The 22,282-nt window shown below is 60.0% G+C and overlaps 2 protein-coding genes and 1 non-coding gene across 6 annotated transcripts; all 3 read left to right on the forward strand.

Annotated features, from left to right (window-relative positions):
• Nucleotides 1–2,858: 2,858 nt before the first annotated feature.
• On the forward strand, nucleotides 2,859–12,477 carry CDR2L (cerebellar degeneration related protein 2 like). 2 transcript variants are annotated; one of them, XM_045572182.1, is made up of 6 exons: nucleotides 2,859–3,089; nucleotides 3,130–3,374; nucleotides 8,664–8,776; nucleotides 8,904–9,052; nucleotides 9,240–9,407; nucleotides 9,956–12,477. In XM_045572182.1, exons 2-6 carry the CDS (start codon nucleotides 3,296–3,298, stop codon nucleotides 10,848–10,850), a joined length of 1,404 nt encoding a protein of 467 aa, XP_045428138.1. In that variant the 5' UTR covers nucleotides 2,859–3,089; nucleotides 3,130–3,295; the 3' UTR covers nucleotides 10,851–12,477. The 2 variants fall into 2 exon arrangements, with proteins under 2 accessions (XP_045428138.1, XP_036268009.1); XM_036412116.2 differs by having other exon boundaries at nucleotides 2,859–3,374.
• Nucleotides 12,478–15,100: 2,623 nt separating this feature from the next.
• On the forward strand, nucleotides 15,101–19,119 carry MRPL58 (mitochondrial ribosomal protein L58). 3 transcript variants are annotated; one of them, XM_045572183.1, is made up of 6 exons: nucleotides 15,101–15,330; nucleotides 16,853–16,886; nucleotides 17,624–17,683; nucleotides 18,200–18,282; nucleotides 18,372–18,541; nucleotides 18,789–19,119. In XM_045572183.1, exons 1-6 carry the CDS (start codon nucleotides 15,145–15,147, stop codon nucleotides 19,033–19,035), a joined length of 780 nt encoding a protein of 259 aa, XP_045428139.1. In that variant the 5' UTR covers nucleotides 15,101–15,144; the 3' UTR covers nucleotides 19,036–19,119. The 3 variants fall into 3 exon arrangements, with proteins under 3 accessions (XP_045428139.1, XP_036268030.1, XP_036268032.1); XM_036412137.2 differs by having other exon boundaries at nucleotides 15,106–15,330; nucleotides 18,784–19,005; XM_036412139.2 differs by having other exon boundaries at nucleotides 15,109–15,243; nucleotides 18,784–19,005.
• A 2,861-nt stretch (nucleotides 19,120–21,980) lies between these two features.
• On the forward strand, nucleotides 21,981–22,053 carry TRNAR-CCU. The gene has a single exon. It is a non-coding gene; the product is annotated as a tRNA-Arg (tRNA).
• Nucleotides 22,054–22,282: the final 229 nt, after the last annotated feature.

Here is a 22,282-nt window from a genome sequence, read left to right on the forward strand (position 1 = left end):
TCTCATTGACGTTTCTAACTCTCTATCCCTCTCAATTCCTCTCTCTGTGTAAAATCAATAAAATACATTTTTAAAAAAATGTTTTTAAAAAATTAAAATGAAAATGAAACCCTGAATCTTAATCATGAAAAAGATACAAATTGAAACCACAATATAATATATCCCTCTCTCTATCTCTCTTCCTTCCCCCCCCTCCCTTCCTCCCTCTCTAAAATCAATAAACATGTCCCAGGAAACATACCCTCGTATCCTAGAGTGAGGATTTGTAAAATGTAAAGAAAACAAACTGCCACTTTGTGGGTGATTCTCTTCTCCACACGTTGTCCCTCTCCCAAACCCGGTCCTCTCTCTCCCGACCTTCGTCTATAAGCCTCGTGTCAGTAAACGGCACTTCCCCCAAATCAGTGTCACCCTTGCCGCCTCTCCTGGTGTCACCCCAAGGCCAGTCCATCACCGCGCCCTGGTGGTATTCCCCACTGGCCTGGCTGGGCATGTGCAGGAGGCCACCACATCGATGTTTCTCTCTGCCTTCCCCTCTCTCCGAAAAAATATCCTCAATGAGGATTTTAAAAAGAGTAAGGTGAGGCCTCAGGGGCACACTCAGCTATGCTCCCTAAATGACAGGCCTGGCAGGCTTAACTGCAGGGATTCGAGGTAGACACGTGGGAGCATTTCCCACCCCCTGGGACAGACTCAGATGGCTGATGGGGGAGGGGGCACCAGATGACCTCACTCCTTCAACTATATCCAGCGCCTCCCCCTGCCAGGCACTGACCTCAGCCTGGTGGGTGGACAGACGGAACAGATCGGGCAAGAGCACTCAGTGCAGCCGGTGCCCAGCGCGGGGATGTCTGGGGACAGCTAGGCCTGCAGGGGTGGGGGCACCCGGGGAAGGGGTCCCGATGCCACTGGATCCCTGGACATCAATCCAAGATGAGCGGGAAGGGAGTGGAGGGGAGGTGGCAGAGGCCCAGAGGCACCCTAGCCCTCCCCCAGGGGGACTGGGAGTGACCGAGACCCTCCATGTCAGCACCGGGGGCGCAGTCATTTCCGATGGGGCGGGCTGGGGGTTGGATGTGCCAGCAGAGGGTCACGTCAGAGTCCCCAGCGCACCCCACAGGGAGGGTGTTTGCCTCGTTGCAGTTGCATCGGGCTCCGAGCTCCCACGGGTCCCTATCTGGGCTCTAGTCCCGCCTCTAGGGCCCGGGGAGCTCCTCCGATGGGGTCTGGGGAAGCCTCCCCCCACCCCCCACCCCCCCCCCCCCCCCCCCCCCCGCGCCCCTAGTCCCCGGAGTGTGAAACCGGCTGCAGGGGAGTCACAGAGCCCAAGGCTTGGGGGCGGTTGAGTTGGTCACCAGTCACCGTGGTGTCTGGATGCTCCTGACAAGGAAATAGTCTGTGTGACCCACAGATGAGGCACCAGCTCTGGGGCTCCCACCATCAGCTGATTTGTAAGTCCCAGCCACGGGGCTCTAGACTCCGCTGAGAGGAAAAGGCCTGCAATGGATCCCAGGGCTTGTTGGCCAAGAGCTCAGGAAGACAAAGGAATTTCCTGCTGCAAAGGCACATCTCGTTTTCCTCCTCCTGCCACAGTTTCGGAAATAGGATTACATCTGCCGGGAAGGCACAGGAGTGGTCCCACTGGCCAAGGAGCCGGGGTTCTGAGGAACCGGATTTGGCAAAGGGCCCGGCACAGGCCTGGTGCACAGCAGGACCCCATCCCCGGCATCCACAGCTCTCTGAGACACCTGGGCCTCCATCCTCCATCCCCTGTCCCCTTGGGAAGCTGTCAGGGAGGCTCCACAAACCTGGCTGAGCTGGTTGCCCAGCTTCAGCCCATCCCCACCCACCCCAGCCTCATGGGACTGAGGGGGGTCCAGCCTGAGTCCAAGGAGAATCCAGCCTTGGTGACATCTCGCCCCCACCAGGCACTGCTCCTGGGACTGGGGCTCAGGGAGGGTGGCTGGATATAATCAGGGTATTTCAACAGTAGTGCCAGCATATAGTGGGTCCTAATAAAAATGAGTTAGATGGCACTGGTTGGTTAGCTCAGTGATTAGAGCATCGGCGAGCACTGAAGGGTTGAAGCCTTAATTCTGGTCAGGGGCATGTACCTCCGTTGCAGGCTCGATCCCCATCCCAACCAATCGATGTGTCTCTCTCACATTGATGTTTCTCTCTCTGTGTCTTTCCCTTTCCCTCCCCCTATGTCCAAAAATCAATGGAAGAAATATCCTCAGGTGAGGATTAAGAAAAAATAATACAAAAATGAGCTAGATGAATGCTGGAGTCTGAAAACTCCTTTAAGGAAAGAATAATTGGGTAGGTGAAAGTTTTTTATTTTAATGGGTATCGTTGGATATAGGCCATGGATCCCAAGGAGAGGGCAATGGAACCTTAAAGAGGAAGGCCCAGAATGCGCATAACACGCCCTCCAACCTCGCCTCCTCCGGCCTGAGGTTTCTAGGCACAGGATTTAAACATTCAACCCCTCACAGGTACTGTGATTGTCAGTGAACACTCATTCATGGTGTCAGCAAGCCAGGCTGTTCTGGGCACTGAGCAGCCAGCCGTGAACAAAAGCTAAGCTCCTTGCTGCTGCCAGGTGACCCAGAGCTAGAGAAACATAACAGGTAAATAAAATAAAATAATTTCAGACAGTGAGACCTAGTAGTAAACCCAAGGAGCCCAGCCTGGAGGGAAGGGGCGGATTGACAGCCAAACCAGGGCACCAGGGAGGCCCCGCCCCTTCCCCGCCTCTACCTTTGCATACGCCTTCCGATTGGGCGGCGGCGGCAGGCCCCGCCCCGCGGAGCGGGCGGTTGGGGAAGCTCCGGGCGGTTGGGGAGACGCGGGGCAGACGCGGCCGGGATGCGGCCGCTGCTGCGGGGGTCGCTGGGCGCGCCGGGGGCTCCGCGGGCGGGAGGCGGGCCGGGGGCGGCCGCCGCGGCGCCGGCGCTCTCCTAGCTCCCAGCCCTGCCTGCGGGGCCGGCGTCCCTGTGGCCTAACCGCCCGCGTCCCTCCCCTCTACCCTTTGTGCCGCCGCCGCCGCCCGGAGATCCCGGCCCCGCAGGACCCCGCCGGGCCCGGTCGCCGCGGCGCCTCGGCCCGCCGTGGGCGCCGGGGCAGCGGCCGATGGCGGAGGGGCGCGGCGCGGGCGGGGCCGCCGCAGCCGGAGTCCGCGCCGCGGGAGCCCGGGCCCGCCGCCGCCGCCGCCGCCGCATTGTCCCGGGCCCCGCGCCGCGGCCCTGAGCGCCGCCGCCGCCGCGCCCGCCCGCCCGCCGCCCCCTCGGGCATGCGGAGGGCCGCCGGCATGGAGGACTTCTCCGCCGAGGACGAGGAGCCCTGGTACGACCAGCAGGACCTGGAGCAGGGTGAGTGCGCACGGAGGGGGGCCGGAGAGCGAGGGGCGCCCCGACCTCTGTCCGCTGCTCCATTGTTGGGCGGCGGCACCCCCGGGAGCGCCGAGCGGCACCCCGCGGCCGGACTCCCATGGGTGCTGCGTGTGCAGAGCGGGGACGTGGAGGGGAGGGGCGCGCTGCCCGCGGAGCCCGGCCCGGCCCGGGGAGACCTGCCAAAGTGGGGGGAACAGCCTTCCTCCTCCCCGAAGGACAGGGCCACACTGCACCCCGCTCGCCCACCCAGCTGGGAGGCAGGCTCTGCCCAGGGCCCCCTGGTTTCCCGGCTGGAATTCTTTGGAGGCCGGGACGTGGCTCCTCCGGTGTTTGGGAGGGGTGGAGCGTGTGGGGGGGAGGGGGAGAATGATCTTATCCCAAACCCAGCGACACCCTTTTCCCCTGCCAGAATTCCTGAGCCTCTAAGACTCCCGGGAAGTTTCCCCGACTCCCTTCCCCTCTACCCAGCCAGGGGAGAGGTGAAGATTTGGGGTCCCCTGGCCCTCCCCCCAAAAACCCGCCGCTCCCCCAGCTGCTCATGGTTTGGGGGTCAGGTTTGGCAATTCTGAGCAAGAGCCAGATTAGAGGCAGCCACCTCCCCCCTCCCTCTGGGAGCAGCGAGGGCCCCTGGAACTGGGTTAGAAGCTGGTGATGAGGTGGCCGAAGTGACATCACTAAGAGCCGGGGCCGGGCTGTTAGGACCGGAAGGAGGAGTAGGCCTGAGGGTCAGAGCCAAGGCCTGCTGGGCTGGAGTCACATCCACCCTCTCCCCACAAGAGCACCTCATTCCTGGAGCCAGGGCTGGAGGCGGGTCCAGGAGAGGTGACCACAGTCCCGGGTGGGCAGGTGTGGACACAAGTCTGATTGAGTGTGCGCGCGCACACACACACACACACACACACACACACACGCACACGCTCCGGGGCCCCACCCACGGCCCCCAGGCCTGGCTTTTACCTCAGGGAGACACCTACCCAGATCCCAGAGTCTTTGTCACTGGCCCTGACCCACATCCTCACGTGGCCAGACCTGCGGTAATGAGGCTCAGTCCTGAGCTCGGGAATGTGGGGTAATCAGCCTCTGAGGCCTGGTGTGGGACCGGGCGTGCTGGGCTGCACTCTGCCGTACTCTCTGCCCGAGAGCCTGCCCGCGGCTCCCCTGCCTGGAGCGAGAGGCCCAGTACCGGCTGTGACAACCCCTTCCCGACCCTGGCACTATCCCTGCATCCCACAAACGCCCACCAGGCTCCCCTTACGGGTCAGACACTGGGCTAGCCCCAGCCCCGCCCACTGCGTGGCCAGGTGGAGCCGGGCTTGTGATTGGGTGCGGGTGACAGTGCAGTGAGAGGGCTTCATGGAAGAGGCGGCCTGGGAGGAGAGGCTGGAAAATGGCCTCCCCTCCCAGGAGGCAGATGCTGACATTACTGCTGCCTCACGTCGTTCCTGCTCCTTACGGAGTCTCTGGCGCCATGCCCGGCCAGCTGTGGGGGGAGGAGCAGGGAGTGAGGGGGGAGACGTGCTGCTCCCGGAGAGGGAGCGGTGTCCAGCTCCCGCCGGGCTGGGTGCCCGCTCTGGGCCAGGGTGGGGGGTGGCCTCTGCAGCCAGCCGCCCCTCCTGGCCTCAGCAGGGCACCCAGAGCCCTGGAACCAGGGCCGAGCACCAATGAGTGCTGAGCTGGGGGTGACCTGCCCGCGGGGCTCCACATTCCCGCAGAGGAGGCAGGAGATGGTGGAAGCCGGTGGCAGCCGGTAGCCGCAGGGGCGCTGTGGCAGGCAGATTCGAGGATTCGCACACAGGCCCTCTGAGCGGAGGGGGCAGGTGCTCCCTGGGCTGAGGGAGGAGGGCAGGCATTGGAGGTATAGGGGTCGCCGTACAGGCATGGACAACGTGGAAAGACCATGCGCGATGGGAAGCAAGGCCTAGGGAGCTGGGGTGGGGTTGGAGGAAGTCCCCGCACAAGTACTGGGGCACCACCCCGGGGGCCAGCATGGGGAGCTGGAGGGTGGCATGAGTATTGGCCCAAAGCCGGCCCCATTGGGGATCAGAGGCCTGTTGCGCCCCCTTCTCTACCCAATTCCCAGCGCTCTGCCCAGCTGCTCCCGGTGCCCCTCAGTGCTCAGAAGTGTTTGCCCAGCCGCCTGGCTCTGGAGCAGCACGGCCCCCTCAGGGCAGGCCCCAGCTTCTCCCGGGAGCTGACTGACTGCTGCTGTTGTGTCCCATTAGCCAGGTCCCTGGCTCCGCCTGCCCCCTGGTCCCTGGCTCCCCTGCCCCCTGCCCCCTGCCCCCTGCCCCCTGCCCCCTGCCCCCTGCCGGCACCGTAAAAATAGAAAGCGCCATGAATCAGTAAGCACAGACACTCCTCCCATCGCAGACCTGTGGGTGCCTCTTTCCGCTGAGACAGGGCTGCTGAGTCACACATTTGAAGCCCTGGGCGCCTGACCTTGAGACTCAGTCTCTAGCGAGGGCTCCGGCGTGGCACCGAGACTGGGTGCCCGGCCCCAATTCTGTGGACACAGAGTTCCTGACGTTCAGGCCCTGCAGGCTGTAAGCGGGACACCCGCAGCCCGGCCAGGTGGTAGATGGCCTCCTCCCCGGCCCCCCCTTCTTAGTCTGTCCTCCCTGTGCCTGTCCCCTGTCCCTTTCCTGCCTCCTGTTCCCGAGTCCGTGGGGCCCACCAGACGCCAATCAGTGGGCGCAGTGGGGTTTCAGCATTTCTTTTCAAAGACGTCCAGTCTCCTGGCCGTGACCTCGCAGGCTTCTGGGGCTTTGCTCCTAGGCAGCACCTCAGCTGGTCCAGGGGCAGCCGCTGCAGGAGCCGGAGGCTGCACCTTCCCTGGCGGGGTCCGGTGCGCTGGTTGTGGCCACTGTTCACTCCTCGGGCTTCTGGCTCAGCCAGCTCCCCGATTCTCCCACTCCCAGGCCTCCCTCCCTGGAGCCCTCTGTTAGCCGTTGCCCTCCCCCCCCCCCCCCTCAGCCCCTGGCTGTGCCCCTTCTAGACCTTTCTCCAGATCCCCTCTGGCAGCTTGGACCAGCTGAGCTTGCATTGTGATCCAGTTTCCCTGTGATTGTCCCTGAGACTCTCCCCACCCCCACCAGCTCCTATTGTTCCTTCTTCCCGGTCCTGAGTCACCGGGGCCCAGGTCACGGTCGCTGCCTCCCGGGGCCTGTCCCTGGTCTTAGTGTGGCCTCAGCCGCCACAGGAACGCACACAGCCCGATGCTCACCGGGAGGACGGGCAGAGGGCAGAGGGCAGAGGGCAGAGGGCAGGACCGTCCCTCGCGCCCTCTGAGCCCTGGGACTCTGCAGGGGGTCCACACAGGCCACCCACAGAGCCTGGCCCCTCGCACCCGCGCAGACGACCCCATAGCAACGGCCTCTTTCCAGGCTGCCGGCAATCCCGGGGAGGACGTGCCGAGTGTGGCCCTCGGGGTGGTCTTGCTGGGCCCTCGACTTTCCACCGGGCACCCAGCACGCAGGGCTGCAGTGCACAGCCTCACACCCAGCCCCTCCCTCTGTGGACCCGCCCAGCTCACAGCTGGCACATCCCTCCCTCACTCCCCCGCCAGCACCTGCCAGGTAGCGGGGGTTTCCTGGCATCACCGTCAGCAGGTTAATGAGCTGCTCACGGCTAATGGTTTCTAGCTGAGATGTGTGTGAGCTGAGGTTTTGTGGGAGGCAGGAAGGTGCTGAGGAGAGCGGCTGGTCTGTCAGGCTGAGCCATGGTCATCGGGGCCTTGCTCCAGGGCCTCCTTGGTGACATCTGGGCACAGCCCCCGCCCCCTCACCTGGCCTCGGGCCAGCTGCATGCTGCCCGTGTTAAAGCTGTTTTAGAATCTCGCCTGTGTGTGTCTGTGGGAACAGGCTCCAGGTTTGTTCCGAATGGACGGCTAGGACTTTGGTCCAGGCCGGTGGCCGGTCAGAGTCCCCTCTGGCTTTGTAAGCTGAGGCCAGTCCTCCCCCCGCTGGCTGGACCCACCTGGAGTCACTGCTCCGGGGCTGCCCGAGGGGAGCCCCGCTTGTCGGGAGCAAGGGAGCGGCCCACTGAACCCGCTGTGTCTCTGGAACGTGCCAGGAGGGAGTACAGAGGCCTTCCATCCTCCAGGGGCCCTAGAACCACCAGTCCTTCTGGAAAGGGAACATGGCGCCCAGCTCGGTCCCTGGCCGCAGCCTGGGCCCCGTCAGAGCTTCCCTCGCGCCTCTGGGTCGGGATTCAGACCACTGGCCTCGACTGAGGCCTCGTCGGGGGACAAGGATCCCACTTTCCTGGGTGGCGTTTTGGCAGAAGAGATCAAACAGGCCCCTCTTCTCCCCACCACACCGCCCCCCAAACCAGGCCAGGTCCCCTCCCAGCCTGACAGGTGTCCATGTCCCTCTGGCTGGGAGGGGAGAGGAGGTGCCGGTCCTCCAGACGCGAGATCAGGTGAGGGGGGAGAGGAGGGTCCAGAGAGGACGTGTCACGAGGACCACATGCTACCAACGGGGACCAGGAGGCCTGGATTCTGCTTTCAATGTGGCTCCCACCCCGCTGGGGGCCTGGGCAAGTCACCCTTCACGCTCGGGCCGCCATCCAGAGAAGGAGGACGTTAGCAAAGAGCTCTGAAGCTCATCCAAACTCTAAAAGGCAGCGAGCCCCCCCCCCCCCCGCCCTGCCGCCTCTCAGTCCCCTCCCAGCCCAACGCCAGGGCTGCCCAGTGCCAGCCGACCGCCGGCCCTGGAAGACGCTCTCCCTTATTATCATCCAAGTCATTGTCCCTGGGTCTCCTCACACTCCTCACTCACTCTTTCGAGCAAGATTCATACACCTGCTCGGTGCCAGGCACTGATCTAGGTCCCGGGATATCCGTGAAGTAACAGGCTAACCCCCTGCCCTGTGAGCTGATGGTCAGGAGAGGCGACAGGTGAGGGAGAAGCTGTGGGCGCTGGTGGTGATCCTGCTAAGGAGAAGCAGCTAAGTGGGGAGGGTGCGGGACAGGGTGGTGCCATTAAAACCGATAGTTGGGAGAAGTCTCCTGGAGAGAGGGGCATGAAGCACGGACTTGAAGGCAGACAGGGATGAGCCCGGGGAGGGGGCGGGGGGAGGAGTATTCCAGGCAGAAGCAACAGCCAGTGCAAAGCTTTGCTCCTGGCCTGCATCCCCTCCCGAGCGGGGGCTCCCCATCAGCCCGTGTCCTGCTCGCCTTGGGGTCCCCGAGGCCCAGCTCAGAATGAATGCTCAGACCGTGAGGGGGTCCTCTGGCTTCTTTCTCACACCCCTCGCCCCTCCCTCCAGACTTGCACTTGGCCGCTGAGCTGGGGAAGACGCTGCTGGAGAGGAACAAGGAGCTGGAGGCGTCCCTGCAGCACATGTACGCCACCAACGAGGAGCAGGTGCAGGAGATCGAGGTGAGCCGCTCCCACCGTCTTTACCCGCAAAGAAAACCTGTCCCTAGAGGTGGGAGGAGGGCCCAGGCACAGTCTCCCGAACCCCGTTCTGAAAGGTCACTCACCCACCACCCCTGCCGACCCCCAGTACCTGACCAAACAGCTGGACACGCTGCGGCAGGTGAACGAGCAGCACGCCAAAGTGTACGAGCAGCTGGACCTGACGGCCCGCGACCTGGAGCTGACCAACCAGAAGCTGGTGCTGGAGAGCAAGGCTGCGCAGCAGAAAATCCACGGGTGAGGCCGAGGGGAGGGGTGGGTGAGGGTGTGAGGGGTGGCGAGGGGAGGCCCAGGGCTGGGAGTGCTGTGGGCACAGGGCGCAGGGATGTGACAGCTGCTCCTTCTCCAGAAGCCCAGGCTGGGGACCTGGGAGGGTAGTGAGTTTGCCTGACAGTCCCTTCCCTGCGTCCCCCCCACCCCCCAGGCTGACGGAGACCATCGAGCGCCTGCAGGCCCAGGTGGAGGAGCTGCAGGCCCAGGTGGAGCAGCTTCGGGGCCTGGAGCAGCTGAGAGTGCGCCGGGAGAAGCGGGAGCGCAGGCGCACCATCCACACCTTCCCCTGCCTCAAGGAGCTGTGCACCAGCAGCCCCGGGTAGGTGTCTGAGGGCCCGGGTGCCGTTAGGGAGAGCAGGGAGAGGGTGGGCTGGTGCACCGTCCGTGCTGATGGCGAGACTGGTCCCGTGGCTGACGAGCCCACAGCTGGTGATCCCTGAGCCCTGGCCAGGAGCCCAGGACTTTGCTAAGCAGCTTAACGGTCAGGGCAGTGCCGTGAGGTGTCTGTCATCTCCGCTGCTCCGATGAGGACGTTGAACCCAGAGGTTGAACCCAGGTTGCCTGTTAATAAGCGGGAGGGGTTCCCACGGCACCTCAGTGCCCTTCACCCTCACGGAGACGACCTGTGAATGTAACACCCGTGGGTATCTGGTGGGCGTTCCAATGCGGGTGCTGCCAAAGACGGTGCCTCTCAGTCATTGAGGGGCGCCTGCTGAAGGTGTGGGCGAGGCACAGGAGCCCGAGGAGGGCCGACACTGCAGGCCTGGGGTGGTCATAGCTCCGTGGACCAGAAAGATGGAAGTGTCCGGGGCTGGGCTCCCAGCCTTGCCCATGACCAAAGCCCCCGCCCCCACCCCCCTCTCCCAGGTGCGAGGATGATGCCTTCCGCCTGCACAGCTCCTCCCTGGAGCTGGGCCCCCGGCCACTGGAGCAGGAGAACGAGAACCTGCAGACGCTGGTGGGGGTGCTGCGCTCCCAGGTGAGCCAGGAGCGGCAGCGCAAGGAGCGGGCGGAGCGCGAGTTCGCCTCGGTGCTGCAGGAGTGCGCGGAGCTGGAGCAGCAGCTGGGCGAGATGGAGGGCTGCCGGCTGCGCGTGCAGGAGCTGGAGGCCGAGCTGCTGGAGCTGCAGCAGATGAAGCAGGCCAAGACCTACCTGCTGGGCCGGGAGGACCACCTGGCCGAGGCCCTGCTGGCGCCCCTCACCCAGGCCCCCGAGGCCGACGACCCCCAGCCGGGCAGCGGGCACGAATTCGGGGCCCGGGACGGCGGCTCCTCCCCGGCCACCTCCCCCAGCCACGCCGTGCGCAAGAGCTGCAGCGACACGGCGCTCAACGCCATCGTGGCCAAGGACGCTGCCAGCCGGCACGCGGGCAACCTCACGCTGCACGCCAACAGCGTGCGCAGGCGGGGCATGTCCATCCTGCGCGAGGTGGACGAGCAGTACCACGCGCTGCTGGAGAAGTACGAGGAGCTGCTCGGCAAGTGCCGGCAGCACCGCGCCGGCGTGCGGCACACGGGCGTGCAGACCTCGCGGCCCATCTCCCGGGACAGCTCGTGGAGGGACCTGGGGGGCAGCGAGGAGGGCCAGGGCGAGGCCCGGGCGGGCGAGAAGAGCCTGAGCCAGCACGTGGAGGCCGTGGACAAGCGGCTGGAGCAGAGCCAGCCCGAGTACAAGGCGCTCTTCAAGGAGATCTTCTTCAGGATCCAGAAGACCAAGGCCGACATCAACGCCACCAAGGTCAAGACCCACAGCAGCAAGTGACCTGTGCCTCCCCCAGCCGGGCCCGGGCCCCGAGCCTGGGCCGCTGCCGCTGGGGAGTGAGGGAGCCTTTGGCAGCAGTAAGGCCCATGGAGGCCGCTCCGGGGAGCTGGTGGGCACAGTGCCCCCTGCAGGTGTGGGGGCGAGCCACACGTCAACATGCCTGGCCTCAGAACCCTCCCCATCCTGTGCCAGCCCGAGGCACAGCGAAGAGTTCAAAGCCAAACGTCCCCCTTCCCTGGGGATTCCCAGCCCTCCGCTTTCTGACCTGAGATTTGTGGCCAGGCTTCGAAAAGCCATCTGGACCAGTTGTTGTTTTGTTTTGTTTTGCCCCAAAGTTTGGGATTTTGTTGAGAGATTTGCAATGTAAGGTCCCCCTGACCCCTTGCCACAACTGGAAACACTTGAAGGGGGACCCCAGGGCCAGCAGTGGCCAGTTCCCGGGGTCTCCGTGACCACCCACTGCTTCTCCCCAGCTGTGACACTGTCATTCCCTTTGCACCAGCTGTCCCACCCCCAGGGCCCTGCCCAGGTCAGAGATGGCCCTGCATGCAGAGCAGAGCGCCTCAGCCTGGCCTGGAGTGCCCCTGCCCCTCCCCACACGCTTGCACCCCCACTCCCACCCCACCCCTACCGTAGTGAGGTGGCCTTCTCCCCGGAGACCCTCTGCCCACTGCAGACCTGTAGCCATTCAGAGAAGGGGAGCAGGACTCCTCGCAGCCATACACAGTGGTGCACCGTTCCCCCAGATCCACCTCCTTGGGTTCCAGTTCTGGAAATGCCTTCTGGGCATTGAGCCTTCCAGGGTCTGGGCGGTGGGGCGTCCCCATCTCTGCACCCCACCTGCAACTCAAGTTTGGCCTCTGCCTAACCCCACCTCAGGGACCATCACGTGTCTCATTCACTCCCATGCTCCCCCTAGCTGACCCCACAGCAAACCTGCTGCCCCCACAAAGTCCTGGGCATGCGAAACAAGCCAGGGTCCCAGCATCCACCCGCCCCCTTTGCTGGGTGGCCTGAGACTCGCCCCCACTGAACGGTTCTGAAACACCCCCCCGGAGGGAGGACATGTCTCCGTCCCATAAAAGCCTGCTCTTAGCCTCCTGCCCCTTCGGGGGCCTTGAGGACCCGGGGTCAGGGCTTACTCTGGTTAAGGCTTTAGAAAGTCCAGCTGCAACTAAGGGATGCCAAGGCCCCAGCCCTGAGCCTCTCAGGGCTTCCGTCTCTGCCGCCCGTCCCGAGGCCCAGAACTCGGAGGAGCAGATGGCCCGGTGAAGGCCGGCGGGAACCTTCATGCCTTACTTGTTTCTAAGGGGACAGGGGTCTCCAGCACCCGCTCCCCCCGGGCCACCTGCTTTTGGGGCGGCACTGTGCTGAGCTGGGCCGGTCCTCCGTCGCACACCTCGGAGCCCTCTGTCCTCTGGGGCTGGGCAGCTCCCGGCCCCACGTGTCGGTCATCCAGGGGGTTGGGGGGGTGCGTCGGGGTGGGGGAAGGGCTCCTGCCTGTTTGGTCCCCAGTTCTGTAGCAGCCCACCAGCATCACCTTTGAAGTATACATGAGAGAAATATATTTGCAAATGCTTTATTCTCTTCTTTAATAAAAAATGCACCAGTATTCTAAAGCAGAAAAGGCCCGGCCCATGTGCTTCTGTGCGTCTCACCCACCCGCCTCCATCACACATCACAGCTTTGGGGAGAGGGCTTCCCGAGCCCCATCCCCCCACCCCAGCCCCGCGCATGGCGGCGGGGAGCTCTGAAGGGGAGGTCTCAGAGGCTGCTGTTTATGAGTGCCCGCTATGAGGGCACCCCATGGTTGTGCCCCTTCCTTGTTGGACAGATTTCGCAGCTCCCAACCCACACCTGCCAACAGCTTTGACCTCAGAAACCAAAGAAAAGGCTCCTGAGTCTGTAGGGGCTCAGTTCCTTGCTGCCTTCACACTTCAGTTCCATGTGGACAATTCTGCGGGCTCTGGGTCCTAATCCCATGAGAAATGCTTCCATGACCTTCCCCCGGTGGTCAGCTCAGGGAGCACCCCGCTGCACCCCTTTGTTTTCTGCCTGCCCGGCACCTTGGGGGAAAAGGAAAGGTGAGGAATACAGCGAGTCAGACTGGACTTCCCTCCCCAGTGCTGCAGAGAAAAAACAAAAGCCACCAGCTCTCTGAAAGGAAAAGGAAATTCCTTCAAAAAACCTGTACGCCCTCAGCATGCCTTAGTAGCAGCTAATTCTTGTTGCCCGCTGACAGGCAGCTGTAAAATCTGTTTTACTGATGGGGATCTTGAGGCTTAGAGGTTGTTAGTAGTTCAAAGTCTCAAATATTTGAACACAGACCTGATCCAATCCCACTATGTGATACTGAACATTCCCTATTTCCATGTAAAACCCTCAACATTACATGGAAATAGGGAATGTATATATATTTCAAGAGAGAAACACTAATCGGCTGCCTCCTACACACCCCCAAACTAGGGATCAGCCCAAAACCCAGGCCTGGGCCCTGACTGGAATCGAACCATGACCTCCTGGTTTATAGGTTGACGCTCAACCACTGAGCCACACCAATTGGGCTAACGTTGAATTTTAAGAGCCAATTTGGTGGTAGCCCAGCTCACAGGCCACAGAGAAGGGCCGGTGCCTGAAGCGCTGTCTCGGCCTCTGGAGGACTAAGGCGGGAAGGAAGGCTGGCTCCGCCTCCCTTTTTGAGGGCAGGCGGCACCTCCCCCTGTCCTTCCCAGAGGCCTCTGTTCTGGATGACTCCCGCCCCGCGGGAAAGGGGCTGGCAGCTGCTCTCCATCCAGGGTGACTTGTCTCATCCACTCCTCTCCCCCCTCCTCCACCAGAATCCAGGGCACCAGATGGCCCGACTAGCCTGCTTATTTGGGGCCGTGGAAATCTGCAGCTTCCTTTCCCTGTCCTTCTGGGTCACGCACGGGGCTGGAGTCCAGCCGCAAAGCAACGATGCCACAGAACGGGTCTGACTTTGTTAGTCATAATCCCAGAGCCAGGGACCTGGCTTGCTCCCCTGAGAAGCTTATTGCCGTCACCTTGGAGACGCCTCTGCTCCCTCTGAGGTCTTGGGACCAAGTCAGACAGGGAGGGATCCAGGAGACTCCCCTTCCAACCTAGAACCCAAAAGGCATATGCCAACTGCCACCCTCTTCCTCGTTTGGGTTTACAAAGGGGGTGCTTGGGGGAGGGGGCAGTGCATTTCCTCCTAGAGATTTGCCTGGATCAATAAAGCTAAGGTGGTAAAACCTGGATCTGATGACGATCTCCTGTTTGAAACAGCCAACAGCCCCAGGGACATCTTTTTCTGGATAATTATGCTTTTCCTAAAAATAGCACTCATTAAGAAACCACTAATGGTACTAATAATCACTAACATTCCTTCGGCTCTGCTTTCATTTCCACACTGCCTCTCAGCACAGTAACTCAGCCAACATTTAGCTGTTTCCAAACACGGCTTGCTCTACTTTGAACCTTTCTTGGGATTAAAACGTCTCAATTTTGTATTTCATGCCTTACCAGCCCTGTAAAAGGGTCCTGCTTAGCCTGCCTGGGCCTCCTGGGCCTACCTCCTGGGCCTCCCTTACCCCCTGGCTGGAAGAGGCTGCCATCCTGCTCCGCAAAACCGATGGTTCCCCCAAAGGCAGCGGGGTGGGCGTGGTCCTCTCTTTACTCTTCCTTCTCCACCTGCTGCCCCTCTTCCCACCTGGTGTTTGTCCTTACAGCCTCCACAGCTGCTCAGCGGATCCTGGTCAGAGCTACCTGTGAACGAGCCAGCCTGGCGTTACTAAAACTCCGCTCCAGCGGAAATCAACTTTCACAAACACATTCCCGAGGAAGCGGTCCTATCGGTGCCTATTGAGGACTGTCATGTGCCAGGTTCTGGGTGCTGGAGCTCCAGCAGTGGGCCTGTGCCTCCCTGGAGCTTATTCCATTCCGGCTGGGAGACAGGCAATAAGCTGGAAAAATAAGTATAGCAGGATCAAAGGGGAAGGAGGTGAACTAGGCCAGACAGGGCAGACCTCATAGATGGGGAGAGCGGTCCCGGAGGTGTTTCTGGGGGACACGGACCTGGGGTTCTTTCGCTACGAGGCTCCCCTTAAAGCTCGCCGTCTGGCCAACGTCTTCCCTACCGCCAAGCCCGCGGAGGCAGCTCTAACAGGAGCCACGGGAGAGCCACCTTCCCCCGCCCAGAGGGCGCTAAAAGTTGCTCGGAACCAAAGTGCAGCGGGAAACACGACCTGGCGGCCCGCGGAAGGGAGCGCCCACCGGAAGCAACCCGGAGACGAACATGGCGGCCGCCCGGTGCCTGCGCTGGGGCCTGAGCCGAGCCAGAGCCTGGCTGCCGCCGCCGCCCCCGCGCTGCCCCCGCCGGGAGCTGCACAAGCAGGCAGACGGCGCCGGGTTCCAGAGCAGCTACAGCCTGGACAAGCTCTACCCGGAGTCGCGGGGCTCGGACACGGCGTGGAGGGTCCCGGTGAGCCGGGTGGGCCAGGCGGAAGGGGCGGGCCCGCGCTGCCAGGTGACGTCAGAAAGCCGGGGCCCTATTGGCTGTGCGCGCCGCTAATCCAAGGGACCGCAGCGGAAGGAAGCTGGTTGCCCGGGCAACCGAGAGCGGCCACTGGGCGGGGCTGGGCGCCCGGGGAGGCCGTAGTGTGGGGGTGCTGGGAGAGCGCGCAGGATGTGCTGCTCGCAAGACCCCCCACTTTTCCTGAAGTTCCCTCACTTTCAGGCCCCGATTCTTGTCCCAGGGAGAATGTGGGCGCCTGGCCCTGCAGAGGGCACAGGAAAGGCAGGAGGCTGGCCAGGTGGTTGCTCCCTTCTGGAGTCTTTTGGAAAGTTACCCTGTCCTGAGCCTCCAGGAACCCCAGCACCCCTGAGGAAACGGGGCTCCCGTTCGTTTCCTCGGGATGCTGTGTGCAGGCTGTGGATCGGCCCGGGGCGGGAGAGAGGGGACCCAGCCTATTCCGTTCAGTGTCCACCTGCAGGCCTGGGAGAGAACGTTCGTTGGTTCACTCACGCACTCAGCAGACTTCTGTGAAGAGCAAGCCTGGTGCCCTGCTCTAGGCACGGGGATAAAATAAACAAAACACAAAGATCCTAATGTGTGTGAGGCATGCATTCTGATGGAGGGAGACCGCGATAGGAAAAATAAGTACTAGAACAGAGGATGTGAGTGGTGCTTTCCTTTGGAGAAGCTAAAGCCTGGAAGAGGAGTGCTAAGGGAGGAGGTAGTGCTGCAGGGTTTTTTTTTTTTTGTTTGTTTTTAATAATATATAGTTTTTATTGATTTCAGAGAGGAGGAAAAAGAGAGAAAGAGAGAGAGACAGAAACATCAATAATGAGAATCATTGATCAGCTGCCTCCTGCAAAATCCCCCACTGGGCATCGAGCCCACAACCCGGGCATGTGCCCTTGACCGGAATCAACCTGGGACCCTTCACTTCCCAGGCGGACACTCTGTCCACGGAGCCAAACCGGTTAGGGCATAGTGCTGCAGTTTTAAGTGGGATGGCCTGGGAGGCCCCGGAGAAGGTGACATTGAGTAAGGGCCTGGATGAGGAAGGCAGTGAGCCCAGAGAACAGGGGGGAGGCGGGCATCCCTGAGGAGCGAACAGCAGTGTAGCCACCTTAAACCAGTTAGCACGCCCTGCTTGTTCCAGGCCAGCAAGCAGGCCCGCATGGGGACCCGGTGGAGGGTTGGAGGCAGAGGAGTGGAGTGATCCCTCTGAGGAGCGAGGCCTCCATGGTGCCCGACCCTAGCCGAGGTGGGGGGAGGGAGGCTGGAGACGAGTCAGTCCATTTTCCTGGAGGGGTGTTTCTGAGACGGTACCTCCTGAGTCTGAGGAAGCTGTTGTGTCCTCTGCTCTGACTTGGCTGGGAACCTGGAAGTCGTCGTATTCCATGTGTGTTGTGGCTTTCCATCATTTCTTTGGTGCCCTGGACTTGAGTCACCCCGCAGGTGATATGTATTTGACGCTGTGTGCATTGCATTACAGGATGACGCGAAGCAAGCCAACGATATTCCTCTAGGTGAGTAATTAGGTTTTATAAATAAAATCAGCCCGGCTGGGGTGGCTCAGTGGTTGAGTGTCGACCTATTACCAGGAGGCAGCCGATCAATGATTCTTTCTCACCCTTGATGTTTCTCTGTCTCTCTCTCTCCCTCTCCCTTCCTCTCTGAAATCAATAATACATGTATATATTTTTTAAATAAATATAATTAAACTAAGTGATACTGGAACAAAGGGAGGTGACTCAAGGGAGAGGACACCCCGTGGCCGGGTTGATAGCTGCATCTGAGCTCTGAGGTGTGCGCATGCCTGTAGGAGGCAGAAAGCCTGTCATCAGCCAGGGGCTCAGAGGCTGCCATGACGGTCAGGTCATCATTTTCCGACCTCTGTTGACTGTGAAGTCTACAAATAATCTCTTCTGGCCCGAATGTTAGGTTTATATATATGTTTTTGTTTTGTTTTTTTAATATATTCCATTGATATTTTTACAGAGAGGAAGAGAGAGGGATAGAGTTAGAAACATCGATGAGATAGAGACATCGATCAGCTGCCTCCTGCACACCTCCTACTGGGGATGTGCTCGCAACCAAGGTACATGCCCCTGACCAGAATCGAACCCGGGACCTTTCTGTCCGCAGGCTGACGCTCTATCCACTGAGCCAAACCGGTTAGGGCTATATATATATGTGAGTGTTTGAGAGAGAAGTGAGAGAGTTTGCCAGGAGGTAACCATTCTTTGGTGTGTGGTGTTCGCAGATCGCTTGACAATATCTTACTGTCGGAGCAGCGGGCCTGGAGGCCAGAACGTTAACAAAGGTACCGGGCGGGTGCTTTCACTTTAAGACTTAGAAGTCCGACTTGAGGACTCTGTGTTTGCATTCATGGGGCATAAAGGGCATTTTTTCATCAGAAGCTTAAATGCCGCCAGTTTACAATAATCCTCTTTATTCTTTGGAATGCGGTCGGATTCTCAGCTGTGGGTTGTGGGACTAGGATTGGCCTGAGAGTTAAACAAAGGGAAACCACAGGGCGAGTTGGCAGCCAGCTCCCAGCACAGGTTCCCCTGGTTCTTGTGGAGCCCATCCCCCATTCACAGCCCGGAAGCTGTAAGAGAAGCGCTGGGCGATTCCTTCCCGGAGCTATCCTCGTCCCGAAGCGCCGCACTGTCTGGCAGGCTCATTCCATGGCAGCTTGGGATCCCCACGCTGGCGCAGGACAGGGCACCTGGTTGGGTTTCTCGCCTCCCTTTGTTTCATGGTCGCCAGTCGTCACCCGGGAGCTGAGCCTCCCTGGAGCCTCAGTGACCCGTGCTCCCTGGCCCTTTCATTCCAGTGAATTCCAAGGCCGAAATCAGGTTCCATTTGGCAACCGCCGACTGGATCGCGGAGCCGGTGCGCCAGAAGATGGCCGTCATGGTAACGCCGGCCCCTTCCTCTTCTTTACGCCGCAGCCGCTCCCCAGCCTTTCCTCGGGGGCACGCTGGCTCTGCCCTTGTCTCTTGCAGTATAAGAACAAGATCAACAGGCGGGGAGAGCTGATCCTTACCTCCGAGTGCAGCCGCTACCAGCTGCGGAACCTGGCAGACTGCCTGCAGAAAATTCGAGACATGATCGCCGAAGCCAGCCAGACGCCCAAGGAGCCGTCCAAGGAGGATGCTGTCCTCCGGAGAATCAGGTGCCCGGGAGCGCCCCAGCTTCCTCCAGCGGAGTCCTGGGGGGCAGGCCACGCCGGGGCTCCCAGCAGAGAGGTGGGAAAGGGGGGGGATGGGAGGGGTTTGGAGCTGGTGCTGCTTGTTTAGCTGCTCTGCCCCCGCTGAGCTGCCAGCTCTCTCCCCGCTTTGATAGGCACTGATGGGGCACCTGGGCCTAATTGGGATCTTTTTGTTTGTTTTTTTTTGTTTTGGTTTTTTTTTGCAGGATAGAAAACATGAACCGGGAAAGGCTGAGAAAAAAGAGGATCAATTCTGCCACAAAGGCAGGCAGGAGGGTAGATATGGACTGAAATCACCCTCCGGAGCTGGCAGAGCCCTCCGCTGCGGCCGGGCAGCCGGCAGGAGCTCAGTGCTGCAGGCCACAGCCTTGCTGTTCCCGGTTTTAGTGCGTCTCCGACATTGGAGCCATCGGGATTGTCCGCTCAGAGGGAGGGTGGCAGAGGTCTCCAGGCGATGACATGTCACACCTCATCCACTCCATGTAGTAGCTGCACTAAAATTCTACATGCAAAAAATAAATAAAATGAAATTCTAAAGGCCGGGCCTTCCCTTCTCGGTGCTCAGGACGGAGCCCCTGCCCCTCTCGGGTTGAAATCTGCCGGAGGGGAAGGGGAGTCCCAGCCCGGGGACCAGAGCGAGCCTGTGCCCGCCCTCCAGGAGCACGGTCAGGCGGAGGCTGAGGCCGTGTGGCCTCTGAGCTGGGCCGTGGCAAAGGGACAGCGTTTAGTCAGGAAGGCGAGCAGCACATGCCCATTGGCGGGAACAGGATGGGTAAAACCAAAGGAAAGGCCGGCGTGGAGAGACTGAGGAAGCCACGTGAGGAGCGTTTGTGTGGGGGGACCAGGGAGGCAGTCTGGAGGGGGAGGGAGACCAGCTCCCTGTGGAGACTCAAATTCGGGTTAAGCGGTTTTCGAGTTGAAGAAACGTGGGTAAAAAATTAAAATTAAAATTGAAGAAGTGTGGGTAAGGGAACCGCTTGAGTGGGAAGGAATGTCATGGGGTCGCTGCTGTCACAGGCGCCATGTTGGGGGCAGGAAAAGGGAACTGGAACTGGACAGCGGGTTTTGCAGGGGGGTGTGGGCAGCACCAGGCCAGCAGGACGGCAGCACATCACTGTGACACGTGTGAGTCCCACAGACTGTTCTGTGTTACTTTGATCTAATTCACTCATTTACAAATGCTGCACTGTGGTGCCCTCAGTGCAAAACAATGAGCAGAGCACTGCGTACACTGTGTGAGCAGGACCTCATTCACCTGAGCGTAAGCAAAGCGGGGACCCTTCAGTACTGACTTAGGAAACACAAAGGGTGTGGGAGACATGGCCCAGCCCTCAAGGGATGAGAGCCCGGTGGGGAGCAAGGACAGGCACCACTCAGAGTCCATGAGGCTCTGAGGCCCCAGGGAGTCAGCAGTGACCAGTCCTTTCTCCCAGGGAACGGCCATTCCATGGCTGAGAAGCAAAGGGGAACCCTGTGCGGTAACATGGCCTAAAACGTGAGAAGTAACATGAGGAAGGTCTCGACATTGTGGGCGGCAGAGGAACCGTTAGTTCTGGCTGGAAGGTCAGAAGTTTTTGCCTGAAGAAGGGAGGAGCTGGCCATGCCAGCAAGCGAAGAGCTTGGCCCTGCCTGCAGCCCGGACAGTGGACTGTATCTGAGAGGATGGGCTCTGAAGCCAGCCTCCCCTGGCCAGTCCCTGCCCGGCCCCTCCCCAGCCCCCATGCCCCACCACCACCACCAGCTGTGGGCTTCTCTGAATCTGTTTCTCCGTCTGGAAACCGGATGATGATATCACTGCCAGCCTCCTGGGGTGGTTGTGGGGCTTCAGTGAATAAACACGTGGTTAATGGCTGAGTATGTCCTGGGGGAACGAGATTAAGAGCCCAGCTCTGGGGCCTGTGAGCTGTACGCTTGGCCACATGCATGTTTCACCTCAACAAGCAGATAAATTGACTGATTTAAGTGAGGGCAGGAGCCGGGAGCCGATGCAGATGCATTTAGCCCTTCTTGCTGATGTGGAAAGAAGGAGATCGATTTCTGCAGACTCCGCACTTTGGAGAGAAACGGAAAATCATGTCCACCCCTCTACTGAGCTGGCAGAAAACTGTGCCCTCCGCTGCGGAGGAGGGGGAGGCCAGGTGCCAACCAGGCATGATGGGGAAGCAGGGCCCGTGGCTGAAGCTTCTGCTGTGGCTTTCAGATGCGAATGGATTCTAACGGGACAGTCACTGGCTTAAAAATGTGCCTTTTTTTTTTTTTTTAATCTGTACTGCTTTCCAGCTAACAGTTTTATTTTTTATTTTTATTTTTAATATATTTTTATTGATTTTTTACAGAGAGGAAGGGAGAGAGATACATCAACCAGCTGCCTCTTGCACACCCCCCACCGGGGATGTGCCCGCAACCAATGTACATGCCCCTGACCAGAATCGAACCTGGGACCTTTCAGTCTGCAGACCGATGCTCTACCACTGAGCCAAACTGGTTTCGGCTCCAGCTAACAGTTTTAAAGGAATAAAATATTAAGGCGAAGTATCTATTTGGCTATTTGTTTTCTGTATAGTATGCATTTGTACATAGCATGTACATTATGAATATACACTGAGTGGCCAGATTATTATGATCTCTGAACGCATAATAATCTAGCCACTCAGTGTATATCCTATAGAATAAAAGGCTAATATGCAAACTGTCCCTTTAACCAGGAGTTCGACCAGCAGGCAGGCTGGCCAACCGCCCATGTCCCCTCGCTGGCCGGACCCCACCCATGCACGAATTCATGCACCGGGCCTCGCCTCTAATATATAATATATATATATATATATATATATATATATATATATATATATATATATATATATATATATATATATATATATATATATACACACACTGCGTGGCCAGATTAGTATGCGTTCAGAGATCATAATCATCTGGCCACTCAGGTATACCTGTATTTCCATTATGTAGAAGGATTTGTTCCCCCTGGTGTCCCTGCCTCGCGATGGGGAAGTTGTCCAGGGTCTGTTTCACCACTCATGACTGAGGCTCTTCTGTTCTCGTGAACGTCCCACACCTTTTTTCCCTGAAGTCCCTGGGGTTTCTGTCCGTTCCGTAGAGGGGTGGACATAACAGCTCGAACCCCTTCACCGGCCACCGTCTGGGTGTTCCGCAGCCCCAGCCCACAGTGCTTCCCCCGGCGGCCACGGGCGGTGGTTCAGCTCACCTCCCAGGACAGCCTCTTCCTGCATCTTCCGGGTCTATCGTGAGCCCCGGAAGCCCATCCCAGCGCACCCCCGACTCGGTGTCCCCCAGTAAACGTGTGCCCCATTAATTTTTGTCCTGAAAGACCCGGAGTCCCATTGACTACTAAGGAGAAAAATACGGAAGCTGTAACCTACAGGCCCCAGTGGCCTAATGGATAAGGCACTGGCCTCCTAAGCCAGGGATTGTGGGTTCGAGTCCCACCTGGGGTACAGCCGTACTTTTTAAACTGAGGAGTTCTCTCCGCTGCAGCTGGATCTTAGGGGGAAGAAGAAAAAAAGAAAAGCCCGAGCGCACCGGCCCGGAACACAGAAAGGCCCCAAAGCAAAGGTTCCCCGATAGCAACCCGCACCCGTTCCTTTTCCCCAGCTCACAGCCGGCGCTGGAGGGCAGGACGCAGGGAGGGTGCAGCGTGTTCCCAGGACCGCGAGGGCGAAGGCA

Source organism: Pipistrellus kuhlii, unplaced genomic scaffold (assembly GCF_014108245.1).
Source record: "Pipistrellus kuhlii isolate mPipKuh1 unplaced genomic scaffold, mPipKuh1.p scaffold_m20_p_44, whole genome shotgun sequence".
NCBI lineage: Eukaryota > Metazoa > Chordata > Mammalia > Chiroptera > Vespertilionidae > Pipistrellus > Pipistrellus kuhlii.